General features: G+C 49.4%; 1 protein-coding gene across 2 annotated transcripts in view; it reads right to left on the reverse strand.

Annotated features, from left to right (window-relative positions):
- The window catches only part of TRPV3 (transient receptor potential cation channel subfamily V member 3), a 29,972-nt gene extending 2,789 nt beyond the window's left edge, over positions 1-27,183 (reverse strand). For both annotated transcript variants that reach the window (XM_006922194.1, XM_006922193.1), the window contains exons 1-15: positions 26,868-27,183; positions 24,276-24,396; positions 17,872-17,976; positions 17,623-17,709; positions 16,739-16,893; positions 15,790-15,966; positions 12,418-12,558; positions 10,414-10,694; positions 8,593-8,769; positions 7,510-7,668; positions 6,686-6,787; positions 5,557-5,630; positions 3,234-3,399; positions 1,657-1,723; positions 12-286 (exon numbers count right to left, since the gene is read on the reverse strand). In XM_006922194.1, the coding sequence (XP_006922256.1) occupies positions 12-286; positions 1,657-1,723; positions 3,234-3,399; positions 5,557-5,630; positions 6,686-6,787; positions 7,510-7,668; positions 8,593-8,769; positions 10,414-10,694; positions 12,418-12,558; positions 15,790-15,966; positions 16,739-16,893; positions 17,623-17,709; positions 17,872-17,976; positions 24,276-24,394 (2,085 nt within the window). In that variant the 5' untranslated portion in view covers positions 24,395-24,396; positions 26,868-27,183. The remainder of the gene's footprint in view (positions 1-11; positions 287-1,656; positions 1,724-3,233; positions 3,400-5,556; positions 5,631-6,685; positions 6,788-7,509; positions 7,669-8,592; positions 8,770-10,413; positions 10,695-12,417; positions 12,559-15,789; positions 15,967-16,738; positions 16,894-17,622; positions 17,710-17,871; positions 17,977-24,275; positions 24,397-26,867) is intronic.
- Positions 27,184-27,887: the final 704 nt, after the last annotated feature.

The following is a 27,887-nucleotide window of genomic DNA, read 5'->3' on the forward strand; positions in this document are numbered from 1 at the left end:
ACCAGGCTCACCTGTAGGCGCCAGATGCGTTCACTCTCCTTGGAGATGTTCTCAACGGTCTCCCCCATGAGGGCAATGAGCATGTTTAGGAGGAGGACAAAGGTGAGGATGACATAGGTGATGAGCAGAAACAGAAAAAGGATGGGATACTTGGAATTCTGTTGGATATTCAGGTCACCCAGGCCTATGGTGAGTTTGAAGAGTTCCAGCACAGCATCACTGAAGCTGCCATAGGAGCTGCAGTCCTTTTTGTCATCGGGACACTTCTCAATTAGCGAGGCCAGGGCTGGGAGGACATAACAGGGTGTTCTCTTTAGCTTCTCTGCCCAGTTAACTACCCAACAAGCTCAGGCATACTTGCACGTACACACATGCACCCACACACACACTACAGGCCTGTTGCCGCCTTCCTTCTAGCCAATTAAATTCCATCTCCAGCCCCAGCTCTCCTAGAAGGCTCATCAGGCTGGTTGTCTGCCTGACCTCCTGCAGAAAGCCCTTCTTGCCTAACAAAGCCCACATACTTCTCTCCTTCCTCTACCCCATCATTTAGCCCTTGATCACTCACAGTCTTGCAGTGTTGCTAATTATAATCTATGTGTGTCCCTGGCTCCCCAACCAGGCTTTGAGCTCCTGACCCCCTGTAGCTGGGTCATTTTCCCCCAAGACTGTGAGGTCCTGAGTGTTCTCCTAATACTCTGTAGTGAGATTCTCCTGGTCAAGGCCTAAAGCCCTTTCTTCTCCTTTTTTCCAACATACTGCAACAGCAGCTCATTGCTGGCTGGCTGGCTGGCTGGCTGGCTGCCTGGATAGATGGATGGATGGTCAAATTCATGAATGAATAAATAGATGGATGAGTAAACAATCAAGTGAAGGTTCAAATAAATAAGCAAATTAGGACTCAGAAAAGGTACCAGGCACTAGGAACATCTGCCTAACTTGGAATGCCATGGCATGGAGAAATAAAACCATATCTCCCATGTAAACATTAGAAATAAAATCAGATTGTACTGTTTGCTCTGTTGTAATTGGAGAAGTTTCAAGAAGGGGTTCCCTATCCCTGCTCCCCAGCAGACCAGGGGTTCTCACAGGAAGCAAACTGTGAGAATAACATGATGTGAAGGGCCAACAGAGGTTACCTTGATGAATTACTTTACTCTTATTTTTCAAAGACCATCAATCAAATTTCTACAAACTTTAGTTTCCGCATCTGTAAAATAGAGCCAGAAACACCTGCCAAGCCTGTCTCAGTTGTAATAGTCACAAGGACAGATGTGGAAGTGGGAGGTATACCTCACAGTGGGGATGAATAAGAGCGACAGGCCTGGTTCAAATCCTGGAGTCTAAGCCTCAGTTACCTTATAACTGATGCCCCCTTGATTGAGATGTTAGGAGAAGCTGGTTGTTAAACAAAGCCATTATTAAAAATTAAAACATATAAAAATATAAATAAATAAATTATATTAAAATCAAGGGGATGATGATGCCCCCTTGATTGAGATGTTAGGAGAAGTAAAAAGATAATGCTTAGAAAATGCTAAGTACAGCAAGGGCTCCACTGGTAGCTTATACAATTGTTGTTGAGGCTAGAATGTGCTTTGTCATTTTGACATCTGTATAAAGTGCTTCACAAATACGGGTGTTACTATTATTTACCTACTCCGAATCCAAGTAAGAACACGATGTATACAAACAAAAACTTCAGAACATCATGTAAAATGACCTACAAAGAAAGAAACATGATTCGAGGGTAAGGTCTGAGCACGTATTCACTGTAGACTGATCTCACAGCTTCTGCCCTAACCATGCCCTCACTCAGGCCATTCTCCCTTCCCTTTAGCCAAGTCCCTCTGATGTTCCAAAGTTCAGCCCTGGCCTCCAACCTTCTCTGAGAAGCCATGTGTTCCTGCTTTTCTCCCTCTTTCCTCCTCCCTCCTGGAAGGCAGTCTGTCTCTGCCCCGCCAATTCACCCCATCTATGAAGACTCTTCATAGAGTCTCACATCTAGAATCCTCACACTTCCTGGGGGCAGTGGTGTGCTGGAGCCAGCTCGCACCAGCTCACGAGAGCTGATTATTACATTTTCATGAATTTTGTGAGCTGGTTGTTAAACAAAGCCATTATTAAAAATTAAAACATATAAATGTATAAGTAAATAAATTATATTAAAAACAGATAGTGAGTATTCACAACTCATCACTTCTTAGTTATTTTACTACATTTTACAGTGACCTGTGATCTTAAGGTTATTTACATCTATTGTAGCCATATGGTAGAAATACTATAAATAGTGTTACTGTCTGTCCATCTCTTCCTAGCTCTGTGATCAGTGTTCATGTTGGTAGCTGGAAATAAGCTAGGGTGAACATTCATACCAGAGAAATTCATAAATGCTATAAATCAGAGATTGACTCATTATTTTGTTGATTGTCTAGATCTAGACTTAAGACAGCAATAGAGAAAATGTTAGAGCAAATTTAACTTAAAAATGTGCCCTATCTGTAGCCGATACATTGCAAATAGCACAATAATATTAATGAAATAGTCTTCTAGTATTTGAAAACTATTACTCAATTCACCAAATAAGTGACTCACATCATCGTCAAACAATTGAAGTTCCAACGTAAGTCTTCATTATCTCACCTTCATCTTACTCCTTAAAATAAAGAAAAGTATCAACCAACGTTTATGTTGGAATAACACTCATTTGTCAGCTGCAGCCATAGGTTGGCAACAGATACAAGAGATGAACAAAAATCATCTAATTTTCTGTAAGATTCAACTAGCTATGTGGAATTTACAATAAAAAGTATTGTATGTTTTATTATTGTTGTGAATTGTATGCTACACATCCTTTATATAGTAAATTTTATAATAAACATGTACGTGTGTGTGTGTGTGTGTGTGTGTGTGTGTGTGTGTGTGTGTGTGTGTGTTTCCCAGAGAGCCGGTTGTTAAATATTTACCAGCACACCACTGCCTGGGGTGAGAACATTCCTTCACAAAGTGTATCCCTTCCCAAATGCCCAACAAGCCTAGGCGTTTCAAGGTCTAGACAGTTGAAGCCGACCAAAGGCAAGTGGAGACAGTGGCATTCAGGAGAAAGAACAGCGGCCTGTCCCTTGGGCAACCCCCTTTTGCTCTCCAGACTGTTTCTCCATCTGAAAAATTGACACTGTCTGAGGACTCTCTCAGCCAGTGCGTTTCTGATGCTTGGAAGTCCCCAAACGCACCTTCTGGATCATGACGCTGTACATGCCCATGGACTGGAACCCTCGCGTGTAGTAGAGCATGTTCGCCCAGCCCAGGGCCATGGCCAGCACCAGGCAGGCAAGGTACTCTTTGTAGGCAAACAAGTACAAGAAGACAGACAGTATCACAAGCACAGCTTGGACAAAACTGTTCAGGAGACACAGGAGACAAGGGCCTTACTTCTCAGCATCAGGGCAGATATTCAAACCCCAACAGCCCTTAAACCCTGAACCATCACCCTGGTGGCTGATGCTGAAGAGACAGATAAAGCTGCCCCAGATCCACTTGACTATGTCTAAAATCCAAACCACATCACCAGATGTGAGTTAGGGCCAGCAGTGGGATGGTTGCAGCTGACTTTTTAAAAACGCAGATCCCCAGGGCTCCAGGAGATTCTGGTTCAGAAGATCTGGAGTGCAGCCCAGGAGATTGTATATTTTTTAAATCACCCACATGATTTCTGATTCTCACATAGATTGCAGAACCACTGGAGTAGACTGAAGATACAGTGAATGATTGCATTTTTAACTAAAATGCTAAAAGCTGACAACAGCTATACTTACAAGCCAACCATAACAAAAGTCCCTCAAAGCTACCTTTTTATCTTTAAAAGAAAAAGTACGATATATGCTAAGTGAAACAAGCCAGTCACAAAAAGACAAACGCCATATGATTCCACTTAAACGAGGTCCTTAGAGTGGTCATATTCAGAGAGACAGAAGTAGAATGGTGGTTGCCAGGGGCTGCAGGGAGGGAAGCAGAAAGCTGTTTAATGGAAACAGAGTTTCAGTTCCCCAGATGAAAAGAATTCTAGAGATCGTTGCACAACAAAGCAGAAAGCTGTTTAATGGGAACAGAGTTTCAGTTTCGCCAGATGAAAAGAATTCTAGAGATCGTTGCACAACAATGTGAAAGTACTACTGAACTGTAATCATTTAGTAACTTTTGTTATGTATATTTTCCCACAATTTAAAAAATTTGAGATACAATATATACCAAGTATACAAGATTAAAATCTACTCCTAAACAGTTTGTACACCATCAGTTATACAGGCATGTGGATAAAAACCCTCTCTTGCTTATAACATCAGGCAGTCTCCGCCATTATAAAACATGTAACTAGTAAAAGTTAAGACACAGGTAACCTTGTTTTTCTCCTGCAGTGACAAGCCAATGTTTGGGACTGAAGTGAGGAAGCATGTATATACCTTCCTCTACACTAACAAAATGACAAAGAAACAGAAGAACAGGACAATGCATTGGTGCCTCTGGTCTGCACTAAAGCCAGTGGCTGTATAAATGGGATTTTCTCTGGAATCATCATACTTTCTCAAAGGTGACATACTCCCATGTGGCTTGCATCATGGGGCAGTGCTGCACCTGGCCTACCCATTCACTGCAGGATCTGGGTGCTCACCTGCCCACAGGGGTGAAGAACTATGTTCATGCCTCTGGGAGGTAGGAACGTACTTCATTAAACATTTAGGTATTTGGGAACATCAGGCTAAGATTCAAAGTCTTATAGGCACAGCCTTCCAAATACTCAGAAGAGAGACTTCAGTGGTGTCTACAGAGCTATGAGGCCAACATTCTCCAACCCATGCTGCAGACTCTGTTCCATTCACATGGCAGCCGTGCTGAATCAGCCTCTGCTCATTCAGAGATGGGCCACATAAGCCTCTAGTGTCAACTGCACATGACCTTATTCAGACAGAGCTGAGCTGGGCTTTCTGGCTAGGGCCTTATGGTAGCCATGCCTGCACTAGCGTGGGGAGAAGATGACTGAAAGGCTGGGGCTGGCTTTGACACCACTGAAGCTCTGAGTGACTGTGGGTGACTCACTTCCCTGGTCTGGGCCTCAGTTTTCATGCATGCAGATGAGACTCGATGATTTCTCAAGTACCTTCTAGCCATGATTTGCCAGGGTCCAAGATGGCAACTTCTAGACCCCATGCAACTTGGAGGAACTGGGCTAGAATCCTGCATTAAACAGTAGCAACACTGCTAAGCCTTTTCATGCCTTCTCCATGCTATCTGCCACCTGGAGCCCTGCAGCAGGGGGAGTCAGCCATCACTGCAGCCAGGTAGTAGGCACTGTCCTAGGGTTTTCTAGACCTCTCCATGGGCATCTAGGTGCCTCTCTTACCAGAAGTGAGACAGTAGGTCCCTGGCCACGTGACCATGGCAGAATGACTGGGACACAGTGACATGGCAGGGCAGCTGTTCCAGAGGGACACAGCAGCCACCATACAGGACTTTAGCCCTGCCTGTGATGGTTGTGACCAAGGAGCCAGACCTACTTACAAGACAAAGTGAAACCAGGCATCTGAGAGGATGGACTGCAGATCTGAGGGTCTCAGTAGGAAGATCGCGATGCCCTGAGACCAGAAAGGAAAGAAAAGCTGCACTCTTTTTGTGCCCCTCACTGGAGAATCTGAGGAAGCAGGTGTTTTCCCAGGATTGAGACTCAGTGTGTAGAGGCCCAGCCAGAGCCCAGGTGAGTGACACAGAAATGAACCTGTGCCTGGGGGACACAGGCAACCCCAGAGTAAGAATGCATGCTCCCCCAAATCTTCTTATAGCTCTTATTCTCACCCTCATCCTCACCCCAGAACCTACAAAGCAGTACAGCCATGAAGCTACTTGCCATTTCCCAAATGTGGCCTGGCTTTCCAGACTCATGCTGTTCCCCATACTCACCCTGTCATGACCTCCTCTCCCTTGTCCTCACACCCAGTCCTACCAGTGCCATCTCTGCCTTCAAGCCTTCCCTCTTCCCTCTGTCCCCAGATAAAAGTCAGATTTCTTCCTCTGAGCCCAGCGCAGGGCCCTTTCATAGACTATCTCGAAGTCTAGATGTTCGTGTCCCTCTGAAATCCCCAACCAGACTGTGAGTTCAAGGAAGACAAATCCTCTCCCTCCCTCTCATCCCCCTACAGGGCTCCACATATAGAATGTGTACGGAATACACCTTTTGATTCATTGGTTAAATGAATTGATGGATGGATCAATCAAGTGATTGATTGATAAACAGTTGGAAAGATGGAAGGATAGTGAGTAAGGATGAGTGGGTATCTGAATGGATAAATGAGTGGCTGGGTCAATGAGAGAGGGCAAGTGATTGGATAGGTGAATGGAAGGGAGAGAAAGATGGGTCACTGAGTGGCTGGGAGGTTAGATAAATGGCAGATAATAGACGAAAGGATAGAGGGGTGCATAGGTGATGTAGGTATGGTGCACAAATGCTTATTTATTTTTTACCATTTTGTAACTAAGAAATCTAAAGCTTAGAAAGGAAATGAGTCCCCAAAGCCGCCCCCCCCGCCCCCTCCCCCACCAGCAGTAATGGCAGAACAGGGCAGGATAGAAGCCAGGCCTGCTATCACCTGCCTGCATCGCAGACCAGTTCAGAAGGGTTTAGTGGCCCACTCACCTCTTTCACAGAAATGCACGTGGCCCAGATGAGCACGAACATCCTTCCTAGGAGCTGCAGCCACCCCATCTTGTGTGTCAGGGCCAAGGGGTGAGGGAACGCCTGGGAAGAAGGGAAAGAAATGGGTGGTGCAGGATGGGGAGTGAAGAGGACAGGGGTAGCACCGCTCTGGAGGGACCAAGCACATACACAGGCTGAACCCTCAGGCTAGGCCAGAAGCCAGCAGGGAGCCAGATCTCTGTACAGGGTGGCAGAAGGAATGGCAGCCCCTTGCCTGTGCCTTCCCCACCCACTGTGGAAACCTAGCTCTACAGTAAAGACCACGAACCAGTCCACGCTAAGAGCCCTCACACCTGATGGTATTTATCCATTCCAGAGCCCATCTAATTCCAGACACTCACAGGGTCTCATGGTATAGTTAAATAAAGGTGAAACTCTGCGTCCTGGGTAATAGATGGGAAACAGCCCCAGAGTGGTATAAAAGCTTGTCCAAGTCACCTTCCCTGCCTCCCATTTCCTGTAGCCCTCACAGGAGAAACACCCGATCAGCTCTAGATTTAGACAGAGCTGGGCAGAACCTAAGTCTCCTAATCTTCCAGTTCTCTCCTCAGTCTGGGTCACTCTGGAGCAGAGCACCTGGGGTTTAGCCTAGCTAAGTAGTGGTGATATATTTAGTTCCCTAGAAACCTTGACGGATGACAGTTGGGTAAGCCCACGCAAATCTCTTGGCCTCTCTGGGCCTCAGTTTCCCCATCTGCACATGGGGTGGCTCCAAGCTCTTGCAGCTCTGACCACTCCATACCCCCAACAACGAGTCCACATACCTCCTTCTCCCGGGGTCGGTAGTAAGAGACGAGAGTCAAGGTGATGTTGTAGAAGAAATAAAAGCAGAAAGACAGGAAGAACATGTACTTGGCAAACTTCTTCCATTTCATATGCAGCAGGGTGTGAAGGGGCTCCAGGGTCAGCATCTCGTGCCGGTTCTGGGGGTAGACCACCACAGTCACCACAGAGACAAGAGAGAGGGGGACCATTGTCAAAGGCCCTCATTTCAAAGGGAGCCCTGAGTCAGCGCTCCCCTGGCAGAGGGGCCAGTCATGTCCAATGGACTGGTTTGGCTGGAAATGTTAGAAGGGTAATTTCTGGCTCCTGAGGCTCCTTGCCAGTGGCCCCAGGTAGCAGCCCAATGCATAGGAACTAGGCTTCCAGCAGGAGGTTCTACTGCTCAGTGAGGAGTGAGGGCTAGAAGGTGGCAGAGGTGTGATAGGCATTCTGTCCCCCACTTGGTCCCCCTTCTCTGAAAGCCCCTACCTTCTCTGAGTTTCAGTCTCCTCATCTATACAACTGATACTAGTCAAACTGCCCCACCCACCAGGCTACTGTGAGGGTTTACAGAGACCCTGGAAAAAGCAGGCTCTGAGAAGCATGACTCTTGATAAAATGCGAAGGGCAAAGATTTAGTCTGCTGCCTTGCTTCCTCCCAAGAGCTGAAAACTTCTCACTGTTGATCCTCTCTCTTCCCCTCCAGCTTCACTGACCTCCTCTCTTGCCTCTTCCAGGAAGGCCTCCCTGGTTGTTTCAGCTGTGCACTCCTTGACCCTCATTTGGGGCCAGGTTTGGGGGGAGAAAGAATTCTAAGCTTGGCCACATAGAACTAGTAGGGTGAGTTGGGGAGAAACAAGATGGAGAAGATCAACACTAACCACCCACCCCACCCCCACGCTACCCAAGATTCTGGGGCCAGGAGACCCCCATCCAAGGATAGCTAGGAACCCAGCACAGGCCCTGACCATTCTATGCTGACTCCCTGCCCAATGAGGCAAAGTGCAGACACATTCGGCTAGTGGCATGGGGTCTTCCCAGTGCCCCCACTCCTTGGCCTTTCCCAGCCCACCCAGGAGACTCACATCTATATTGGTGTTGTAGACAATGATTTCTAGCACTGAGTTGTCTGTTGTGGTGTCCACGTTGGTGAGGTCGTAGAGTGAGGACGACACAGGTCCATAGGCCCAGTCGGTGAACTTCCTGGACAGGCGCCGGAGTGGTTTCTCCTTGATCTCACGACTGAGGATGTACTTCAGGATCTGCGGACAGGAAGATGAACAACTGTCAGCCACAGAACCGGGCTTGGGGCCAACAGGGCTGGGAAGACGCTCCCACCATGGATGAACCCAGTCCCGCCTCTGCATCCAACGCTGTGATCCCTGGGCTCGGATTCGTCTGTGGAAAGGGAGAGAAGCCCACTGTTCTGCCCATCTCACTGGGGATTGTGAATACCAGAGAGAAAATCTGTGAAGGCCCTTTTCCTGTGCTGTGGAAAGCTATACGATCAGCTAATAAAACCCATTCAGTGAAGAATCCAGGAACTGACAATTTTGAAAATTAATTTGTTTGGCCTGGATTTGAGAAGAACCTAGAAGTTTTTCCAGCTTCTCCATCCCACCCTCAGTCAAGACCCTAACACTTGAGGCTTACTGCTCTGGCCAGATAGGGGTGATACAAGACACAGCTTTACGGAGAAGCCAGGAGACCCACTCTCTACGTCAGTGATCCTCAAACTCTGCAGTACATTAGGTCGTTGGGGAACATAAAAAAAATCTCACACCATCGACTAACTCAGTCCAAATCTCTGGAGAGGGCACAGGCATCTGTATCTTGTAAAGCTTCCTGGGTGGTTCCAATGTGAAGGCAAGATAGAGCCATAGCTGTCCAGCTCACTATTCCCCAGAAGCTGAGCCCTGGGGTACCCCAGGATGGGGGTCAGGGCTTCCCCTGGCACCAACCCAAGGCCCAGGAGAAGGCGCCCGTTGTGGAGGGCAGTGTCAGAGCCCTGATCTCACCTGACCCAACCCAGGCAGAGAGCTCCTACAGACTGGACAGATCTCTGCAAAGACAGAGTCTGTGTCTTAAGAATGAGGGCAGCGGGGAGTGGACCCGGAGGGTGGAGAGACACACAATTCCTCCTCTGTCAAAGCCATTCTCCATCCCCTCCTCCTCTGACAAGAGAATGAAAAGGTCCCTTGTGGACCCCAATCCTGATCACTAGGACAGGACCCAAGGCCCTAAGGGCATCACCGTCCCATCCCCCGCCTTGATCTCAGACCAAGCATGGCTCGAACCACCAATAGAGATTCGAGCTCACCCCATCCCAAGTCTCCACCAAGGTTCCCAGTCAAGCCTTGAGTTCCACGGCCACATCACACAGGGAACAAAGGGCCACGAGCAGCCACATACTCTGCTGGAGACTTGGCTTAGAATTTCAACCTGATGGACAGACTAAGGTCACTCCAGAGCTAGGGAGCAGCAGCCCATTGGCTCTGGATCCAGAGCAGCCATTCTGGGACCCCTGTCCTCATGAGAGGCTGAAGGTCCCAAGGGTCAAACACCCAGCCTCCGCTCAGCGCCTTGCCATGTAGGAATCCTCAGCCATGAGGAATTTGAGATATAATGTCACTACAGCTTTTAAGGCTCCCCCATTCTGATCCCAGCAAGGGGGTCCCATGGCAGGAGTTAGAAACACGGAGTGTCGGGGACTAAAATCCAGAGGATGGGCCCACGCTGCATCTCAGTGGCTCTGTGTGGCTATTCAGAACAAACTCACCTCAGGCCACAACTGCACTTCGGACCTAAGGCTGACACCTTTCCAAGGCCCAGGTGTGACCTGTGGGGCCCCAGGGCTGGCAGACGGCAGCGTGCCTCCTGCCCTCCCACCTGCCCCCAAGCCCCACCTCGGCCTTGCCCATCTTGGCAGCCAGCTGCAGCGGGGTGAGGCCGTCATTGTTGCGCATGGTCTCCAGTTCCCAGTTGCCGCTCCTCAGCAGGATCATGTCGTACATGCGCTTAACGAAGTCATTCTGCGTCTTGAAGTCCTCAGCCACCGTCACTAGCGCGTGTAGGATGTTGTTACCCCGTGAGTCCTGCGAGGTGATATCTGTCTGCTCATTCTCCATCAGTAGCTGCACAATCTCTGGCTGGTTGGTGCATGCTGCCAGGGCCAGGGGTGTCTCGCCTGGGGGAGGGAGAGCACTGGGGCTCAGTTTTGTCATGGACCAGAGTAGTGTCCCCCAAGTCCCAGGTCTAAAGCCTGTATCCTGACCATCTCAGTAGGATTGACCCCTGAGACTATCTGTCTCCCCAGACCCCCCAGCTAGTCTCTCTGCTACCACCCTAGCCCTCTAACACTCTGCCCTCAGCACAGCAGCCAGAATGATGCTGCTAACACATAAGGCTCACCTTACCCATTACGAAAGCTCAAGTTCCAACGAGAGCCTACAATTCCTACTTCTTCTGTCATCATCTTCTCTTCTCCCCTGACTCCCCTCCAGCCACAATGGTCTTTTCCCTTTCCCTCAAACACACAGGGATTTCCCTACCCCAGGACCTTTGCACTAGCTATTCTCTGCCTCCAGTGCTGTTCCTCAGATACCTGCATCACACACTCCCTCACCTCCTTCAAGTCTTTGCTCGAATGTCATGTTTTCAAAGACTCACTCTGCCTTAGTAAAATTAAAATCAACCTCCTTCCTGCCCCAGAAATGCTGTTTCTCTGCTTTATTTTTTATTTTTTTCAATAGCACCTTTCATTTTCTAATATTATTTATCATGTTTATTATTGATGTTCTCTTTCCCACGAGGACTTTATTTTGTTCACTGATAGATTTCAAACACCTAGAACAGTTCCTGATATATACAGTAAGTGCTCAATAAATATGTGTTAAGAAAAGCGAAGGCAGGTGACTCACATGATCACATAGCCAGCCTAAGGCAGAAGTAGGACCGAACAGCAAGTCTCCTGCTGCTTCCCTCCCAAACTCCCTCCTGTCCCCTCCCTTCATCCCACCCAAGAAATGTTTCCCAACACCAGCTCCAATCAGGTCCGATGCTGGGCAATAAACTGGACAAGACTCTATCCTCAAGGCCATGGAGACCTATCTAGTCCTGCTGATTAAAAAACCACCTGGTAGAGAAAAGAGGTTGTCAGTCAGGAAGAAGGGTAGACTACAAAGTTGTACCAGGAAATTTTTTGATGTGATGGAGCTGTTTGTCTCCTGTCCTGATCATGGTGGTATGCATTTGTGGAAATGAACAGTACTGTACATTAAAATGGGGGAAGTTCACTATACCTAAATTACATATTTAAACTAATTTTTTTCACCTAGAGCATCCTAATCCCAATTGCTTTTGGACCCCCTACCGTGTCAGTCAGGGAATTTTTATACTTTCACTTTTGACTCCTTGCCTGCAGTCCTGAAAAGCACTGAGTACAGAGGCCAGAGGCCAGAGCTGGCAGCCAGGACACCTACATCAGCTCCTTACTACACTGGGGCAAGTCATCTCCCTTCTCGGAACCTGTCTCCTCACCTGTAAACGAGAGCTCTTTTCCCAGGTGTCTATTCTTTACAGAGGACTACTCAGGTGGATGGATGCCTGTGTGCCTTCTAAGACCACCAGGTGACACTCCCAGGCTGCAGGCTCCTGCACCCTCCCAACCTTCCCAGGCCCTACGTCTCTGGTACTCCCTGGAGGTCCAATTCAGATGGATCTGCACTTGCCCTCTCCCTAGTCTGGGCTCTGTCCTCTCGGACACTTTTGAGCCAGAAGAAATTCTCAGTGGGGTCTCCAGCCACCAGCCCGAAAGCCCAGCGCCTCAATGGACTGAGACCGTCTGGGCCCCTCCCTCCGTCCTCTCCTGAACCCTCCCCGCCAACCCAGCCTCGGCCGACGGCACCCACCGAAGTAGAAGCCTTCGTGCTGGTATTTGGGGTTGAAGAAGACCCCCTTGGCGTGGGCATTGACGTCTGCTCCCGCCGCGATGAGCAACGCTGTGATATCTCCCTGCCGCCGCTCGATGGCGATATTCAGCGCCGTCTGCCCTGCGGACGGGGTGAGATGGGCGGGGGCGGTGCTCAGCGGCTGAGGCATCAGGTGACAAACCTTGTCTGGCCTTTTCCCCCCTTTTGGCCTGCATACCCTCCTCGGAACCATGGCGAAATAACAGCTGCCTGGTTTGTGTCGCCAGCTACCAAAAGTCCCAACTTCTTTCTTTGATTCATTTATTCTTGCATGGAAGCAAAGAATGTTTATGGAGTGCTCGCTCTGTGCTCGGGTGTCTGCGATACAGGGCACACGGGACGTAGCTTTAATTCTTGTCCTCAAGAAGCACACAATCTCACTGAAAATTGAGTGCTACCATACAGGGAGGTGGAGGCGCGGTGGTACCAGAGCAGGGCCTCTTAATGCAGCCCCAGTGGGTCTGAGGGCTTCCCAGAAGTGGCCGCGAAGCTGCCACCACCAAATAAGTTTAACGAGGCTCGATGGGGCCAGCTCAAGGCCTCATAAGCCAGGTTAAGAGGTTAGAACTTTATCCTAACGGTCATGGGAAATCACAAGGTGTTGACCAGTTTTGGGTTTCGTACATGTATTTTTGCAGGTCACTCTGGCTACAAAATTGGAGGATGTCTTAGAGGGAGCCCAGACTTAATGCAGAACTGTGGCTCCAGTGAAGAGAGATCATGAGGCCCAAAGACCCTTAGGAGAAAGAGTCCTCAGGATGGTGTGCAGGGCCTAGGGGAGTGTCTCCTGTAAGATTCAGATGTCTGGCCTGGGTGCTGGGTGGCTGGTGCCAGTGACTGAAGAATGGAACAGAGGACAAGCAGCAGGGAGGAAGAGGGACATTAACCCTGTTGGTGGCCTACAGACCTCCAGATGGAAGGGAGCAGAAGGCTAGGGGTAGCGGGGAATGGTCTCAGAATGTCCCACCAGAAACAGCATTTTCTAAAGAGCTGCCATTACACCATCCATAAAAATAAAGTCATCGTGGATTAAACAACTAAGCATTTTTTTTATTGTAAAATTCGTTTATAACTAACCTTTGGTATGGAAAACCTTCTTAAGTAAGATCCAAAATTTAGAAACCATAAAGAATTGTTTGCTTACATAAAAATTGAAGGTTTCTGTATTTCAAAAGGCATCTTAAAGAAAGTTAAAAGGCAATAGATAGGTTGGAGAAAATATTTGAAACATAGAAGAGACTATGTGTTTTTAAAAGTTCATAATATATTAAGAGCCCTAGAAATCAACAGAAAGACAAACAACCTAAAAGGAAACTTAGAAAAAGTATTAAGCACCTTACAGAAAAGAAAACACACATAGTCAATAAAGAATGTGAAAGTTGTTCAAAATCAAGGTCATAAGGAAAATGAAAATTTGAACCTAATGATTTATTGCTTTTTATCCAGCAGATGGGCAAAGGCAAAGAAGAAAGAAAAGAAGAAGAGTTGGGGGCTGGTGTGGGGGAGGGTGGGAGAGTGGGGAGGAGGTGGTAGGGAGGAGGGGGAGAAGAAGAAGAATTAGCAAAGGATTGGGGGGAGTAATACTTTTTAGAGGCAAATTTATCAATAACCATTACACTTTTAAATGTGCATGACCCTGAACCCAGAAATTCTAGTTCAAATTATTTTCCTAAAACATGTGTACACTGTGTGCAGGGTCATAAACAAGAGTATGTACTGTGACATTGTCATAGTGAAAAATTGGAAACCGCCCAGATGTCTGTCAATAGAGGAATGGTGAAATTAGCCACAGTACAGCTGTACTCAGACTAAGGTTGAAAGGAGGCGGACATTAATGTTCTGACAAGAGAAGGTGTCTAAGACACACAGTTAATTAAAAAAAAATTAAGTTGTAGAACAATACAAACAGTATAATAGTATTCTATATTAAATAAGTAGATAAATGAATAAATAAGGCTATTTCTATGTGCACTTACACACATATGTCAAAAGCCTAGGAAAGTCCTCAAAGCATACACATCATAGTAATCATCTCTGGAGAGGAAAATGGGGAAGACAGACTCATCCTTGCTCTCAAGGAAAACATGCTGCTAGAAAAAAAAGTCTGTAAGTCCCTGCAATACTGACTAGAAGAAAGGAGGGGATGGAAAGGGACTGAAAGGGGAGAAGAGTCAGGACAGAGAAGCTTGAGGCACTGGCCTAAACTTCTCTAGCTATAGAACTTGTGTCAACTACCTAGGGACAAGCCGAGAACATTATATAGTGCATCTAGTTTCTCTCTTTGCTTTGGCTATCAGGGAGCTCAGTGTGCAGTTCGGCCTTCAATGTTAGCAATCTTCCCTGGATTTCCTCTCCTTCACTCCATAGCTTCTAGTTTTTCACAACCCTTGCCTTTTTTTTTTTTTTTTTTTTAAATTTGGTATATAACAAAAAAAATCCTTTTGAAAGTCTGCAGAGTTTAAATAAGTAGATAAATAAAAATAAAATTACTTTCTCCCATGAGAAAAGTTAAGGGCCCAAGCTGGACTCCCACCTGCAAAAAGCTGAGATGTTTAGTGCTCCCTGGCATCTCGGCAAGACAGCATCCAGTCATTCTTGAGCCCATAATTTTTGCCAGGAGCACCTCATGAGATCCTAATAGGATGGTTACTGACTCCAAAATCTCAAATGAGGATATATCTTACTGGTTATTCACAGTGGATTTCCTGGGCAGGGAAACACTATCCCAAATTTGGTTTCCCTGTACTCTCTCAGGCCCACCTTAGAGAGGAGCCACAAAATTGAGACCCAAATGGAGGAGTTAATAATAATGACAACGATGATACTAATAGTTGTTATGTGTTGGCCCCACCCAGCTCTCTAACGTCATCTCCAGCCTTCTTTTCATCACTCAAATGTGCCAAGTTCATTTCCATCTCAGGCTACTGCCCTTGCCTTGTTCTGGATCCTTCTCATCATACAGGCCTCAGGTCAAAGTTCACCTCTTTGACCATCCCCCCTAACGTTGTCCATCCCCAGTTACTTTTGGTCACATTACCTTCTTTTACTTTATTTTCAAAGCATTTTTCCACCTAAAATTACCTTATTTAGACCAGTAGCCTTTATCTGTCTTGTTTGCCACTACAACCTGGTGTCAAAAAAAGCAATGCCTGGTATGTGGTCCGTGCTTAAAATTATTTGCAGAATGAAGGAAGGAAGAGAGGAGTGCCTGCTACGTGCCACGCTACGTGCTTTGGGCTTTCAGTGACAGCTGTGCGCCTACGTGGCCTGGCCTTCACCTGCTGTCCACACATCCCTCCCTCAGGCAGGTACCTTCATAGGCCTCCTCAGTGTACTCGGCATTGATGAACCTGTCCAGGATGTCGTTCTCCTCAGCGAAGGTGAGCAGGATCCGCACGATCTCCTTGGTGTTGGGGTTGATGTTTAACAAGGCCTTCATCAGGCAGGTTTTCCCTGTGTCCGAGGACGTCAGCTTGTGCATGAGGAAGTCTACAGGCAGGGTCACAGGGTGGAGCTGCAGGAGGGGCCCTTGGCTCTCCCGGTGCTGAGCAGGAGAGGCCAGGGTGTGGGAGCTGCAGCATGCCCACTGTGGGTGTCCCTGAGCATGCAACTTTCCCCTCCCTAACCGCCCCCCCCCCCAAAACTCTTTTGCTGGCTCCTTCTTCTCTAAGGCCCCTGACAGCCTTATCAGAGGCTTTTCACTCTGCTTTCTTCAACCTCCCCCTGGTAAGGGGCAGTCTCATCCACTGCATGGCTTCCCACTGTCCACCTTAGTGCCAAGGCCCTGAAATCTCCAGCCTTCTCGCTCCTGGCAGGCTACAAATAGAGCTCATTACCCGCCCCCCGACTTATAACCTGCTATTCCCCTAGTCTCCAAGACAGCTGGGGCTCCACCATCCACCAAGTCACCAATGGCACCGCCTGACTCCTTTCTCCCCCTCACTGCCCAGTCCTTGATTCCTGCCAGTGCCACAGCTTGAAGTGCTGTTCTTCCTTCCCCAGCTCCATTGCTGGGATCCAACTCTACGTAGACAGTGGCCATCTCCAATTTTACTACCACCCTCATGGCAGTAACTAGTCCATGATGCTCACTTGTTTAAGCCCTTCCATGGCTCCCATTGCCCTCAGAGTCAGGTTCCTAGCCCAGCATTCAAGGCTCCCCAAATGCCAGCCCCATGAGTTGATGGGAGGGAAAGTGGACAGACAGTAGGAGCCAAGCAGGGCCCCCAGCCCCACACCCTGTGCCAGGGCCAGCACCGACCAGGCACATCCAGGCCACGACGCCGCTTGCAAAGCTCCTGCAGATCCACCAGCAGCTCCAGCAGCTCCTCCACGCAGCCCTCTGACACAGCCACAAAGATGCACTTTTTCAGCCGCTTCTTTTTCCGTCTCTGCTCTTCTTTGGCCAGGTTTGCACTGAGGCCAGAAAATTTTTCTAGCTCACCACACATACACCATGACTCCATGCTCTCCTCACTCCCACTCCCCCACCCAGAGGCACTATGCCTACAGAGTACTGCACCAGCCCCCAGCATCTCTGTGTGTCTGTCACACATCTAAAATCTCCTCCACTAGTGCTCCAGGCCTCTAGGATCTGTGTTGCCCTATGCAAGCTCCCTTTCTAACCCAAATACAATCGCATGCTATCAAACTATATATTTGGATACACATAGTAATGATCAGGAAGGACAGATGCCTGTTAATAGTGATTACCTCAAAAGAATGGAATTTGGGGAAGGAAATTTTTATTTTCATATTTTGTGGTTTGAATTTTTCATCTATCCCTCCCCTACCCCCACACTCCAAACAGGCAACTATGGTAATGCATTGACGTATATTCTTTGATAGTACATGTTCTTGCAAAATGCATGTTGATGTTTGATGGTTTAGATGCACATATTTTTAATTTACATATATGTATTGCATTAAGTTCTCATTCTGCTGCATAGTGTAATGAATAAATATTACTTTTATAGTTTATAAAATGTAATACTTCTCTCCCCAAAAACATTCCTACACATCACAGCCATGGGCCCAGACATTTATCCCAGCACTCCAGGAATGGCAGCTTTCCTGAAGGGTCCCAGTGCCTGTTCCTCTGGAACCTGCCTGGTGGGCTCTGTGAAGGGGGAGGGCCAGGCTCACCTGGGACTGTTAGGATTGGATGGCGTCTCCGTCATGTCATCCTGAGGAGATTGCGGTGAGTCCATGTCATCACAGTTGCCAGAGACACTGGAGGAAAGGGGAAAGGGTAGAAAGAAGGACAAGTTAAAAAATGGACGATAGTACCATGTTACAGCCAGGCCTGGCCATGGGGCCTAAGGCTAGTCACCGCCCACCCACTGGAGCTGAGGGCTGGCCAGGGCAAGGGACTGGGCAGCAGGTTGTACTCACCACTGCCGGATGTTGGAGTCCATGGGCTTGGAGAAGACAGGGGGAGAGGTCTTGGCAACAGTGGGATTGGGCTCGAACCCTTCTATCTCCAGGAAAAAGTGTGCACTGGGGGGATACCCAAGCAAGGCCATTAGAGCTGAGGCAGGGCCTGTCTACTTGTGTGTCCTGCAACCCTGCTACCGAGGATACCCTACTAAGTGCTCACTCTTGACAAGCTCCATGCCCACACTGGACTCCATGCTGGACTCTGTGCGCATGTGCTCTCACTTAACCCTCACAGCCCCTGTGAGGTAGGTGCCGTCCTTATCAACCACGTTTCACAGATGGGCATGTGGAGGCTCTGAGGTCAAGCAACTTGCCCAAGATCACACCACAGGTCGGTGGCAGAGACTGGATTCAAGGCTAAGTCTGGGTGACTCATCACTAGAAATACTGGGTAGATGAACCCAGTGGTCTCTATTTGGGTGGCCTACCACCTGAAGGAGATTTTCCTGTCTGCAGTTGCCTCCAGGTGCAAAGGACTCACCAGGGATGGAGAACATGGCAATGGGAACTAATTCCTCTATCACAACCCCCAACCATTCCCCTTACCTCAGGTTTGAAGCAGGGCTCTTCTGGAAAAGTCTCTAGACCCTGAGATATACAAGGAACTTTTTTGGCTCTTGAGGCAGAGGGGAAAGGCTGGAGTTACACTGGTTGCTCCAGTGCAGTCCCCATCCCCACAATCAACCCCCTTCCATCATCACTCATGCTGAGAATCCTTGCCAGGAAGGAAAACTCAGGAAAGCACTTTGGACAGTGGAGGTGAGGAGCAGTGGAGGGGCAAGTGAGGGGTCCACTTTTCCCTGGGGCTAGGAGAAGAGAGATGTGGGCCCAGGGCCAGTGGCATGGCTAAGCCCCAGGGAAGGGGAGACACTTGCTGTACCGTGAGAGGCAAGACACACACCCAGACACAGCCATGGCCTGGCTTCAGACACACCCACAAATGCAGACGTGCATGCTCTCAGAACCCACAATCACACACTCAGGGACACGCCTTCTCATGACAACCAGCATGGTGAGGATCAGGCTGAGGATGACCTTGGTTGCAGCAACATCCCCACCCCACAGCTACTATAGCACAACTCCTGACACAGTGACCTTGCTCTGTGAACTGGCCCATGCTGTGGCTTCCTGACTAGCAGGCCTCTCTCCTAAGCACCTTTGCTGCCTGACTCCTTCATAGGTCCAGAAGGATTAATATGCCCCTCCCTTCTGCACAAGATCACAGAAGAGCTCCCAGAGTACAGTCTCAGCAATATCAAGTTCAGAAGGGAGGGCAGCAGGGAAGGGATGGTGGCCCCATTCTGCGATGAGAGAACTAAGGCCCAGTATGGAGAAATATCTCATCCATGGTCACCCACCAGGATAGAAGCCAAATTGGTCAGAGAACCTGACTCCTGATTCTCAGGCTCATAGCTCATGCTACTCTCTGTGCTGCTCTGCTCTCCCCTTAGCCCTCTGGGTCTTCTTCCAGCAAACCAGCTCCAGGAATTTGCCACAGAGGGAGGCCACCCAACATAGCCACCTCCTGAGGTGTGGCACGCAGGAGGGAGAGCCAGGCCTTGCCTGGGTAATCCCTCTCTTCTCCTCTGGGCACAGACAAGCCTGGAAGGCTCAATTAATCCAGAAATGGGTGTAAGTGGGGTGGGAGGCAGTGCCAGCTGACACATCAGCCTTCACTTTCCTGTCGCCTGCCCATTAAGAGGAAACTTCTGACCTGACCTAAAATCAAATCCTTCTTCCAAAAGAGAAGACAAAGAGAGGAGTAAACCCTTGGCTGAGAGCCAGAGGCCTGGGTTCTAGTCTGGCTCTGGCTCTGCCTCTTGTGTGACCTCAAGTGGTCACTTGCCATCTCTGGTCCAAATGTCCTCACCTGGATGGAGAATGGTTGGGACAGATGATCCATAAGGCCTCGAATCTGGAGGAAGGAAGCACTGGCATCATCTACGTATGACTATCCAGCTGAAATGGGCATCAGAGGTCATCCAGTCTGATCACCACTACCCTGTATCCCTGCAGTGCCCATGCAATAGCCACCCCAAAGCTATCCCTACCTGTCTAGGCTCTTCAGTAGTACATTTACTCAACAAATATTTATTGAGCATCTACAATGTCCCAGGTACTCTTCTAAGAGTTGGGGATATAGTGGTGGACAAGTGGGCAAAATCTTTTCCCTCACAGAGCTACTGTTCTAGTGGATTGGTCAGAACTGACCCCAAGGATCAGACCAGGGCATAGCACAGTAAAGCTATTGCTTTTCTTGCTCTAGACTATATAATTTGGCTATAAGTTCTTCAACAGCAGAAACTACAATTGCATTGTCTTGATTCACCAGAACCCAATACTGGTCCTGACACTCAGAAGACCTAACTAAATGGATGAGCAGGGATGAATAAGGTGATGAGTGAAAGATAAATGGTGAGATAGATAGACAAATGAGTGGATGGATGGATGGATGGATGGATGGATGGATGGATGGATGGATGGATGGATGGATGGATGGATGGATGGATGGATGGATGGATGGATGGATGGATGGATGGATGGATGGATGGATGGATGGATGGATGGATGGATGGATGGATGGATGGATGGATGGATGGATGGATGGATGGATGGATGATGGATAGATAGAGGAATGGTAGGATGGATTTATAGATAAATGGATACGCACATGGATAGATGGATGGGTGGAAGGAAGGAAGGAAGGAAGTCTGTCTAATGAAGTAGTAGTTAGGTGGGTAAATAGGTAAAAAGATAGAGAAACCAGTAGACTGAACCAGTAAGTAAAGAGACTAACACAGCCTTACACTATAAACATTAGGAGGTTGCATACCTCAAGTGAATCCCACTGAACTCTCAGTTGCCCAAAGCCCTCACTTCTCATTCCAGTCTTGAATAAGAAGCCCAGGAAGGGTCCGTTGCCTCTCTTCCACTCCCCCTCCTTCTCAGGGACTCCTCTCAGAGCCCACAGAGGTCTCACGAATAGTCCAGGAAACCACATCATGAGAGCATCTACACACCCCAGGCCTGGAGACTGAGGGCCCAAGGAAGGGGAAGAAGTATGTCCTCATCTCACTGTGAGGTGTCTTTACTAATGATGAGGGACTGTGCTGAGTCACTGGGCTGCTTATTCGTCAACTCACTCACTCATTCTCTCGTTGTCTTGTCTGCTCCTTCACTGACTCATCCACTTACTCAAAAACTACGAATATGCTCTGTGTAGGAAATATGGGGGCAGGGAGAAAAGAGATGACCTTCCCAGAGACCCTGTCCTCAGAGATCTCAACTAGAGCTAAGACACTGTCCTAATAACTACACTACCTCTTCAAAGAGGCTGTAGGAGCTCACAGGAGAAGCTCCTTCCTGTCAAGGACAGGGATCAGAGAAGGCTCTGTGTTCTATCAGGGTGGGATTTGGTCTGGGTCTTGAAATGGACCTGTGGTTTGGGAAAAGCCCTGGAAGCAGAGAGAGCAACATAAGAGAAGCCTCCCTGGCAGAAGGTGAGGGTATCTGCAGAAGGGGGTCTTCGGGAGCTGGGAAGGAGAGTGGTGAGAGCCAGGCTAGAGAGGACCCGACTATGAACAAGGACCTGACTCTTGAGCCAGAGAGCTGCTGGACCATGAGGGTCTGTCCCATGCCTGCCCTACCTGCCACTTCACATGCCACCTCTCATCCACCATGATGAGTATTTGACAAGGTCTTGTGACATCCTGGCTCCTGACCTGCAGTAAATGCTGTTTATTCCTACCTTTGACCCAGACCAAAGGGCACCACCTGGGAGTTGTTAAGTCAGTTGAGCAGACAGCTCTGCACCATTTCTCTTGCATTTCTGTCTCTTTGATGCCAAAAAAAAATATCCCTGAGCAGCCCCAGGGCTGGGGAGGAACCTGTCTCACCTGCTTTGGCCCTGGAAATGCCCAAGTGTTCTGAGCCCCGTGACACCAACTCCTCCACACCCTTCATCAACCTGTGTCTCTGTCCCCGGGCATCACCTTGCCCAGGGCCCAATAAGATGGTCACAGTGGCAGCTACTCACAGGGCGTAGCATGATGGTTCAGGAAAACTCTCTCCCCAATCTAGATTTCTTGGTGCCTTCAATTCCACCATTGGTGCATATTTCCTTAGTGGTCAGATTTGCCTTCCTTATTTACATACCATTTTTTCTTTACTCTTCTTTTTTTCTCTAGATCTGAGTCCCAGGGAAGATGCTCAAACCTTCAGGGTCTTGGGATAAGTAGGAATTGAGGGCCCTCAAAGAGCTCTTGGGAAAGAGGAGCCACCACTTCCTGAGCCAAAAGTCATACCTCACACTCGGTCCTTGAGCACTCAAGGCCCTTAGGCAGAAGTCAGCCTAGAGCTAACTTCATGAATAGGGATAAGATAAAAACAAAATGCAGCTTGACTGCAGGAAGAATCTGTGATTTTCCTGAAATCCTGTTCTCAATTCTTCCCTGCCATCCAAACTTCCCTTGGAAATGTGAGAGGGAGAGGGAGGGGAAGAGAGAGAAAAGGGCAGTGTTTGGTGGCTTAGCTCAAGCATATCTCTGCTCTTACCCAGACCCAGGCTGCCCCAAGGTCCCACTGAGACCTGTCTGATCTCTATATGCCCTGAGTTTTCTCTCTTGCGCTCCAGGATGGAGCTTCTACCTGGATGTTCCCTGGGCACCTCTCAGCCAACATTTCACATCTGAACTTGGCTTGTTCCTCCTGACCTTGCTCCTTCTCTTCTAATGTGCCCATGTCAGAGAGAGCCCCATCATCCCTCCAGGTCTCCCCACCAGCAAAAGGGAATGTCTTTTGTTCCTCCTTCTCCCCACATCATAGTTGTTCCTGTGGACCCCATGATTCTAATACCTCTCTCACTGGTCTCCTCTTCTCCATCCCTGACCATGCAGACTCAGACCTCACCACCTAGGCTTCCCAACAGCTTCCCTTCCAATCCATCACCCACAGAGATTACTCAGAGTATCCTTTTCAAAATGCAAATCTCACCATGCCCTCCCTTTCACATAAACCCCTCTGTGATTCCCCACTGCCCTCAGTTTTGTTCAATCTCTTTAACCTATTGCCAGTACCCAGCCACAGTGGAACTCATCTCCCCAAACTCCCTCACCCACCCAGCACTTCAGCCACATGGGACTCCTCACTGATCCCTGCCCCAAGCCTCTGCTTGGATGCTCTTTCTCTTCTTCTCCACCTGCCATCATCTGCTCTACCACTACTTCCTCCAGGAATTGCCCTGAGACTGCCCACAGAATCAGAATGACCTCAGGCCCTGCCCTGTCTAGTTCACCCTCTCTCCAGGGCACTTCCCACATTCTCCTTGGTGCCTCTCTCACCAACCAGACTACGAGCAGGGGCAGGCATTCTCTCTGTGTGTGTCCCGGTCTCCCCAGGTGGGGCCCAGGCTCAGGCCTGGTGCACAAAAGACCTTGGTGATTATTACTCAAACCAACCGAAGAGAAAGCACCAAGCTTACCTCTGGCCCACGAGTGGGCCTCAGATAGGAACAGAGGAGGCCAGGCAAACAGGCCAACCTAGACCAGGAGGCCTGCCCCAGGGCCAAGGGAAGCACAACTGGGATGGAGGAGGAGCATTCCAGCTTGAGGGGCGCTGAAGAGGCTGAGGGGTTTGAGAGACTGCTGTGGAGGCAGCTCAGAGGCCAGGTGTGACCCTGGGGAAATACTCTCCCTGCTCCTGCCTCCTCCTTGTCCCCAACTGAGAAATGGTCATAACCATCCCAGCCCTGCACAGTCCCCAGGTGCCCTGTGGAGTGATGATAATTATGACGATGATGAAGATGAAGCTCAAGATACAAAAATGCTATCAATGCCATGGGCTAAGCACTGACTTTTGGCCAGTTCTGAGCACTTTGATGGCATGATCCCAATCAACCATCATCTTATGAGTTGGCGCCTTTGCTGGTGTCCCTGTTACACAGGTGGGGTTAGAGAGTGTGAATAACCTGGCTGGGCACATAGTGAATGTGTGTGAAAAGTACCCAGTAGGGGGTCCGGCCCACCTGGAATTTCCACCCCCCTTTTGCTCCCTGTCTCAAGGATGGCTCTAGTAATCCCTTGCCTCCCCCAGGAGCTTTCCTGAGTGTTCCCACCTCAGGGCCCCCTGACCATTCCAGGGAGGCTTCCCTGATTATTCTAGTTATACTGACCTCCCTAGCTCAGCCCCCTGAGTTTACAATGTTTTTTCCCCACCCCATCCCCAGTTATACATAGCTGGGCACAAGGCCACCATACATGAGACTGAGACACTCAGGTCCACCCAGGAAAAGTCTCTCTGAGGGTCAGCCCAAGAGGCCACCTTCACAGTATAGCGCTCAGGCCTGAGCCTGCCAGTCCTACCTCTTCTTAGTGGGAGTGATCTCTGCTGGCCTCTTCTCCTGAAGGATGGCAGGGTTCCCACTGGGAATGGTGGCTTTTCTGCCCATGAGGGGCATCATCTCCTTGGGGTGAGCATTCATGGCTAGAAAACAATCATAGCACAGATGTTCATGTTGAGGGGACATGGAGGAACTTTAGGAGGCTTCTGACTTCCTAGGATGGAGAGCTTACTCTCTACCTTCTCAGGCTACCAATAATTCTCAGGGACAGGGAGAATGTCTCTACAGCTTCCCCTGCTTCCTACTCCAGCACTCCTGTTCCTGTGGGTCGTAGGAGAACCAGGAGAACTTCCAGGTAGACCACTTTGCCTTTCACCTTCCTCAAAACATCATCTCCAGCCCCACTAATCTCCGGGTGGACTCCTGAGAATAAGCTTTGCTTCCTCAATATTTCTCTCAGATTTTGTGTTTGGAGTGCTCCTCAACATAATAGGACTGGCTATCCATTTTTCTAAATAAAGTTGTATTGGAACACACACACACACACACACGCACACGCACACACACATGCACACGCACACGCACACACACACAAACTTGGGTTTTTGGATTTCTCAGAATCAAAATTATGTTGGAACACACACACACACACACGCACACGCACACGCACATGCACACGCACACGCACACACACACAAACTTGGGTTTTTGGATTTCTCAGAATCCTGGTGGTCCTGCAGCTAACACACTGATCATTTCTCTCTCTTTCTTACCCACACAAAGCTAAGTGTAACCAGACTCATGTCTGTCTGTCCACCTAGAAGGAGAAGCTGAGCCCCCTCCCCTAGAGGCAGAGGACACAGCCTCTTGGTCTAACCTGCTTTATTGATGCTCAGTATGACTGACTCCTGTATTAGGCAGGTGATGCCAGAAAGAGAGATTGATACACCTTCCCAGGGGACTATGTGGAGGAAGGGCAATCCAGGCAGAGGGGACAGCCTGAGCAAAGACAAGGGGTCAAGAAAGTTCAGCAAGTGGCAAGGAGCTGGTGTGGGTGGAAAGCCTGGGTTATTCATGGGGAGCCCTGGCAGCAAGAGGCTCAAGAGCAGGTTGGGAGGGCCTGGAACAGCAGTCAGGAGCTGTGGCAGATCCCCAGGGCAGTGGAGGACATGGGAGGGCTTTGAGTTACACAGAGACAGCCACCTTAGAGAGAAATGGCTGTGTGAGGCACCAGGGAGACCAGAGGCCAGGGGCCAGGAGGAGACTGACTGCTGGAAAGGCCATCAAGATGTGGACCGGTGGGCTGGCCTGTAATACAGGGTGAGATGGCCAAGGGAAAAGACTGTATGGACAGGAGGTGACTCCGCAGTTAATGGGAGCCATTCTTAGCTTGAGTGGCCCTCAGAGAGCTCCCTCAGAGTCATGGAGGTTGCCGGGGTTGGGGAAGTTCTGTAAGAAGAACCCAGCTGGGTGGAATGAAGCTGAGGCCACTGGTGATCCTGCCCCAAATAGGATAGCTTCCTGGAGGAGTATCTGGAACAAGTTGTCATCAGACTGGAGTGAGGATTGGAAATGAGACAGCCTCCACTACCACCCACCTCCCCGCCCCCCACACACACTAAAAGTGAGTTGCCTTGGGAGAGGAGTCATTCTTGGAAGGCCTTTGGCCCCAGGGTACATGAACCTTGAGGAAGCGCTCTGAGGAGGGGCCTCAAAGCCAGACAGTGGAGCAGCCCATTGAGAGAAAATCATAAGCAGCCAGATGCACAGAAGTAAAGGCCAAGAGTGAAGGAGAGGGATGAAAGGGATGTCTCTCACTCCTCCCCAGGCCTCTGTTTTTCATTCCATGAAATGGGCTGAGTACTCCCCAACGACCCTACATCTTTCAAACTGGCTATTCCATCCACTCTGCCCTGGGCCCATTAGTGTGGGGCAGTCCTGGGCAGCTGGGTCAGGGGAGGGGGAGGAAAACTCTGGACTGAGGCTATGGCAGCTGTAATTAGCTAGCTCCCTGAGTCACCCTGTAATCCCTGCGTTCTCACCTGTGTTCTCCCTCGCTGTCCCAGCATTCCTTTCTCTAGATCAGGCTTCCTCACCTGGAAAGTGGGAGGTTGTGTCTCCCAAGCCCTAACACTGACTGGAATGGCCTTTCTTGGGAGATGGACTAGGCCCACAGCCACAGGGAGACTGCATGCCTGCTGGCGCAGCACCTGTGGGATGTCTGGGCCCTGTCTCTCTCAATCTCTGGGGCCACCTCACCCCATCCTGAAGTCCTATCACACTCCTGCCCCAGAGAGCCACATCCCTGGGACCTGCTGAGGAAGACAGGAGTCTTACCTCTGGCCCTGGACAGCTGTGAGAGCTCTGCCTCTCCCAGATCCCAGATCTCAGGGAAAGGTTCCTGGGCCCATCAGAACCTATGCTCTCTCACACTACCTGTGGCCAAGAGCTCAAGTTTAGCTTCGTTTCCCCTGCTCGAGGCCCGTGCTCCCTCCCAACCTTCCCCTCAAGACCTATCAACACAGGGCAGACATGGTCCTGAAGACCCCTTAGATCCTCTTGCTAGGCTCACCCAGGGCCTTGAAAGGCACTAGCTGCCTATGTGGTAACTCACCTGGTAAGGTCTGAGTGGTAGTGGCTGTCCTTGCTCTGGGATCACTGCATGTTCTGGGCCCCAGGCCCCCCAGAGGGACTGTGGCTGAAGTGGCAAGAGGCTCTCATCGCAGGTAAAGGGATGGCTGGAATGAGGCTTCTGAGGCAGAACTGGCTGGGCCACCTGCCCTCGGCACCAGGCAGGCCACACCCACCAGCCACAGCTTCAGCGCACACCCGCCCACGTGCCCTGCCTGAGTCACTCCATGCCCATAAAGCAGCCTCGCCCTGACCCAGGAGAAGGCGGGGAGGCAGCAGGTGCCAAGGCCGAAGTTCTGATCCCAACTCTTCCCTCTCTTGTATTAGATGCTACCCATTATATATATATAGGCCTCAGTTTCTCCAACTGAGAAACGGAAATTATAATGCCTACCTCCCAAGGATGCTGTGAGGAGTCAAAGAGATCCGGCTGGTGGGAGGGCTTAATGAACCATCAGGTATTCTGCCCTGACCCCAGGAGGCAAAGCCACTGCCAAAGGCTGGCCTGGGTGACCCAAAGGCATCCAGCCCCAGGACTTAGCATCCATCCTGCAAAGTCTGGGATCAGGTATCCATTCTTCAAAGCCCTCAGAGACAGAAGAAATCCCCATTCAATGCTCCCACCAGAAATTATGGACCTTGGTGTCAGACAGCCTCACCCATTTCTGGCTGTATGGCCCTGAGCAAGTCATTCTCCAGAGCATCAGTTTCCTCATTTGTAAAACGTGCATAATAAACTCACCTTGTCAAGTTACCAAGCTACCATGAGAACCGAATGGGAAAACTCACAGAAAGGGCTAGAACAAGTCCCAGAGGGCAGAAAAAAACTCAATAAATGGTGACAGCTATTAGCTATTATTGTGTTTGTTACACTAATTCCTTCTCCCAGAAACTGCACTGGCCACCTGTATCAGGGAAGACTCTGTGCCCTCCCTCTGGCTCAGGCTACAACAGTGAAGGGGGCGGAGCAAGGCTGAGATGGAGCTACCTGTCTCCACGTCAC

Source organism: Pteropus alecto, unplaced genomic scaffold (genome assembly GCF_000325575.1).
Source record: "Pteropus alecto unplaced genomic scaffold, ASM32557v1 scaffold398, whole genome shotgun sequence".
NCBI classification, from domain to species: Eukaryota; Metazoa; Chordata; class Mammalia; order Chiroptera; family Pteropodidae; genus Pteropus; species Pteropus alecto.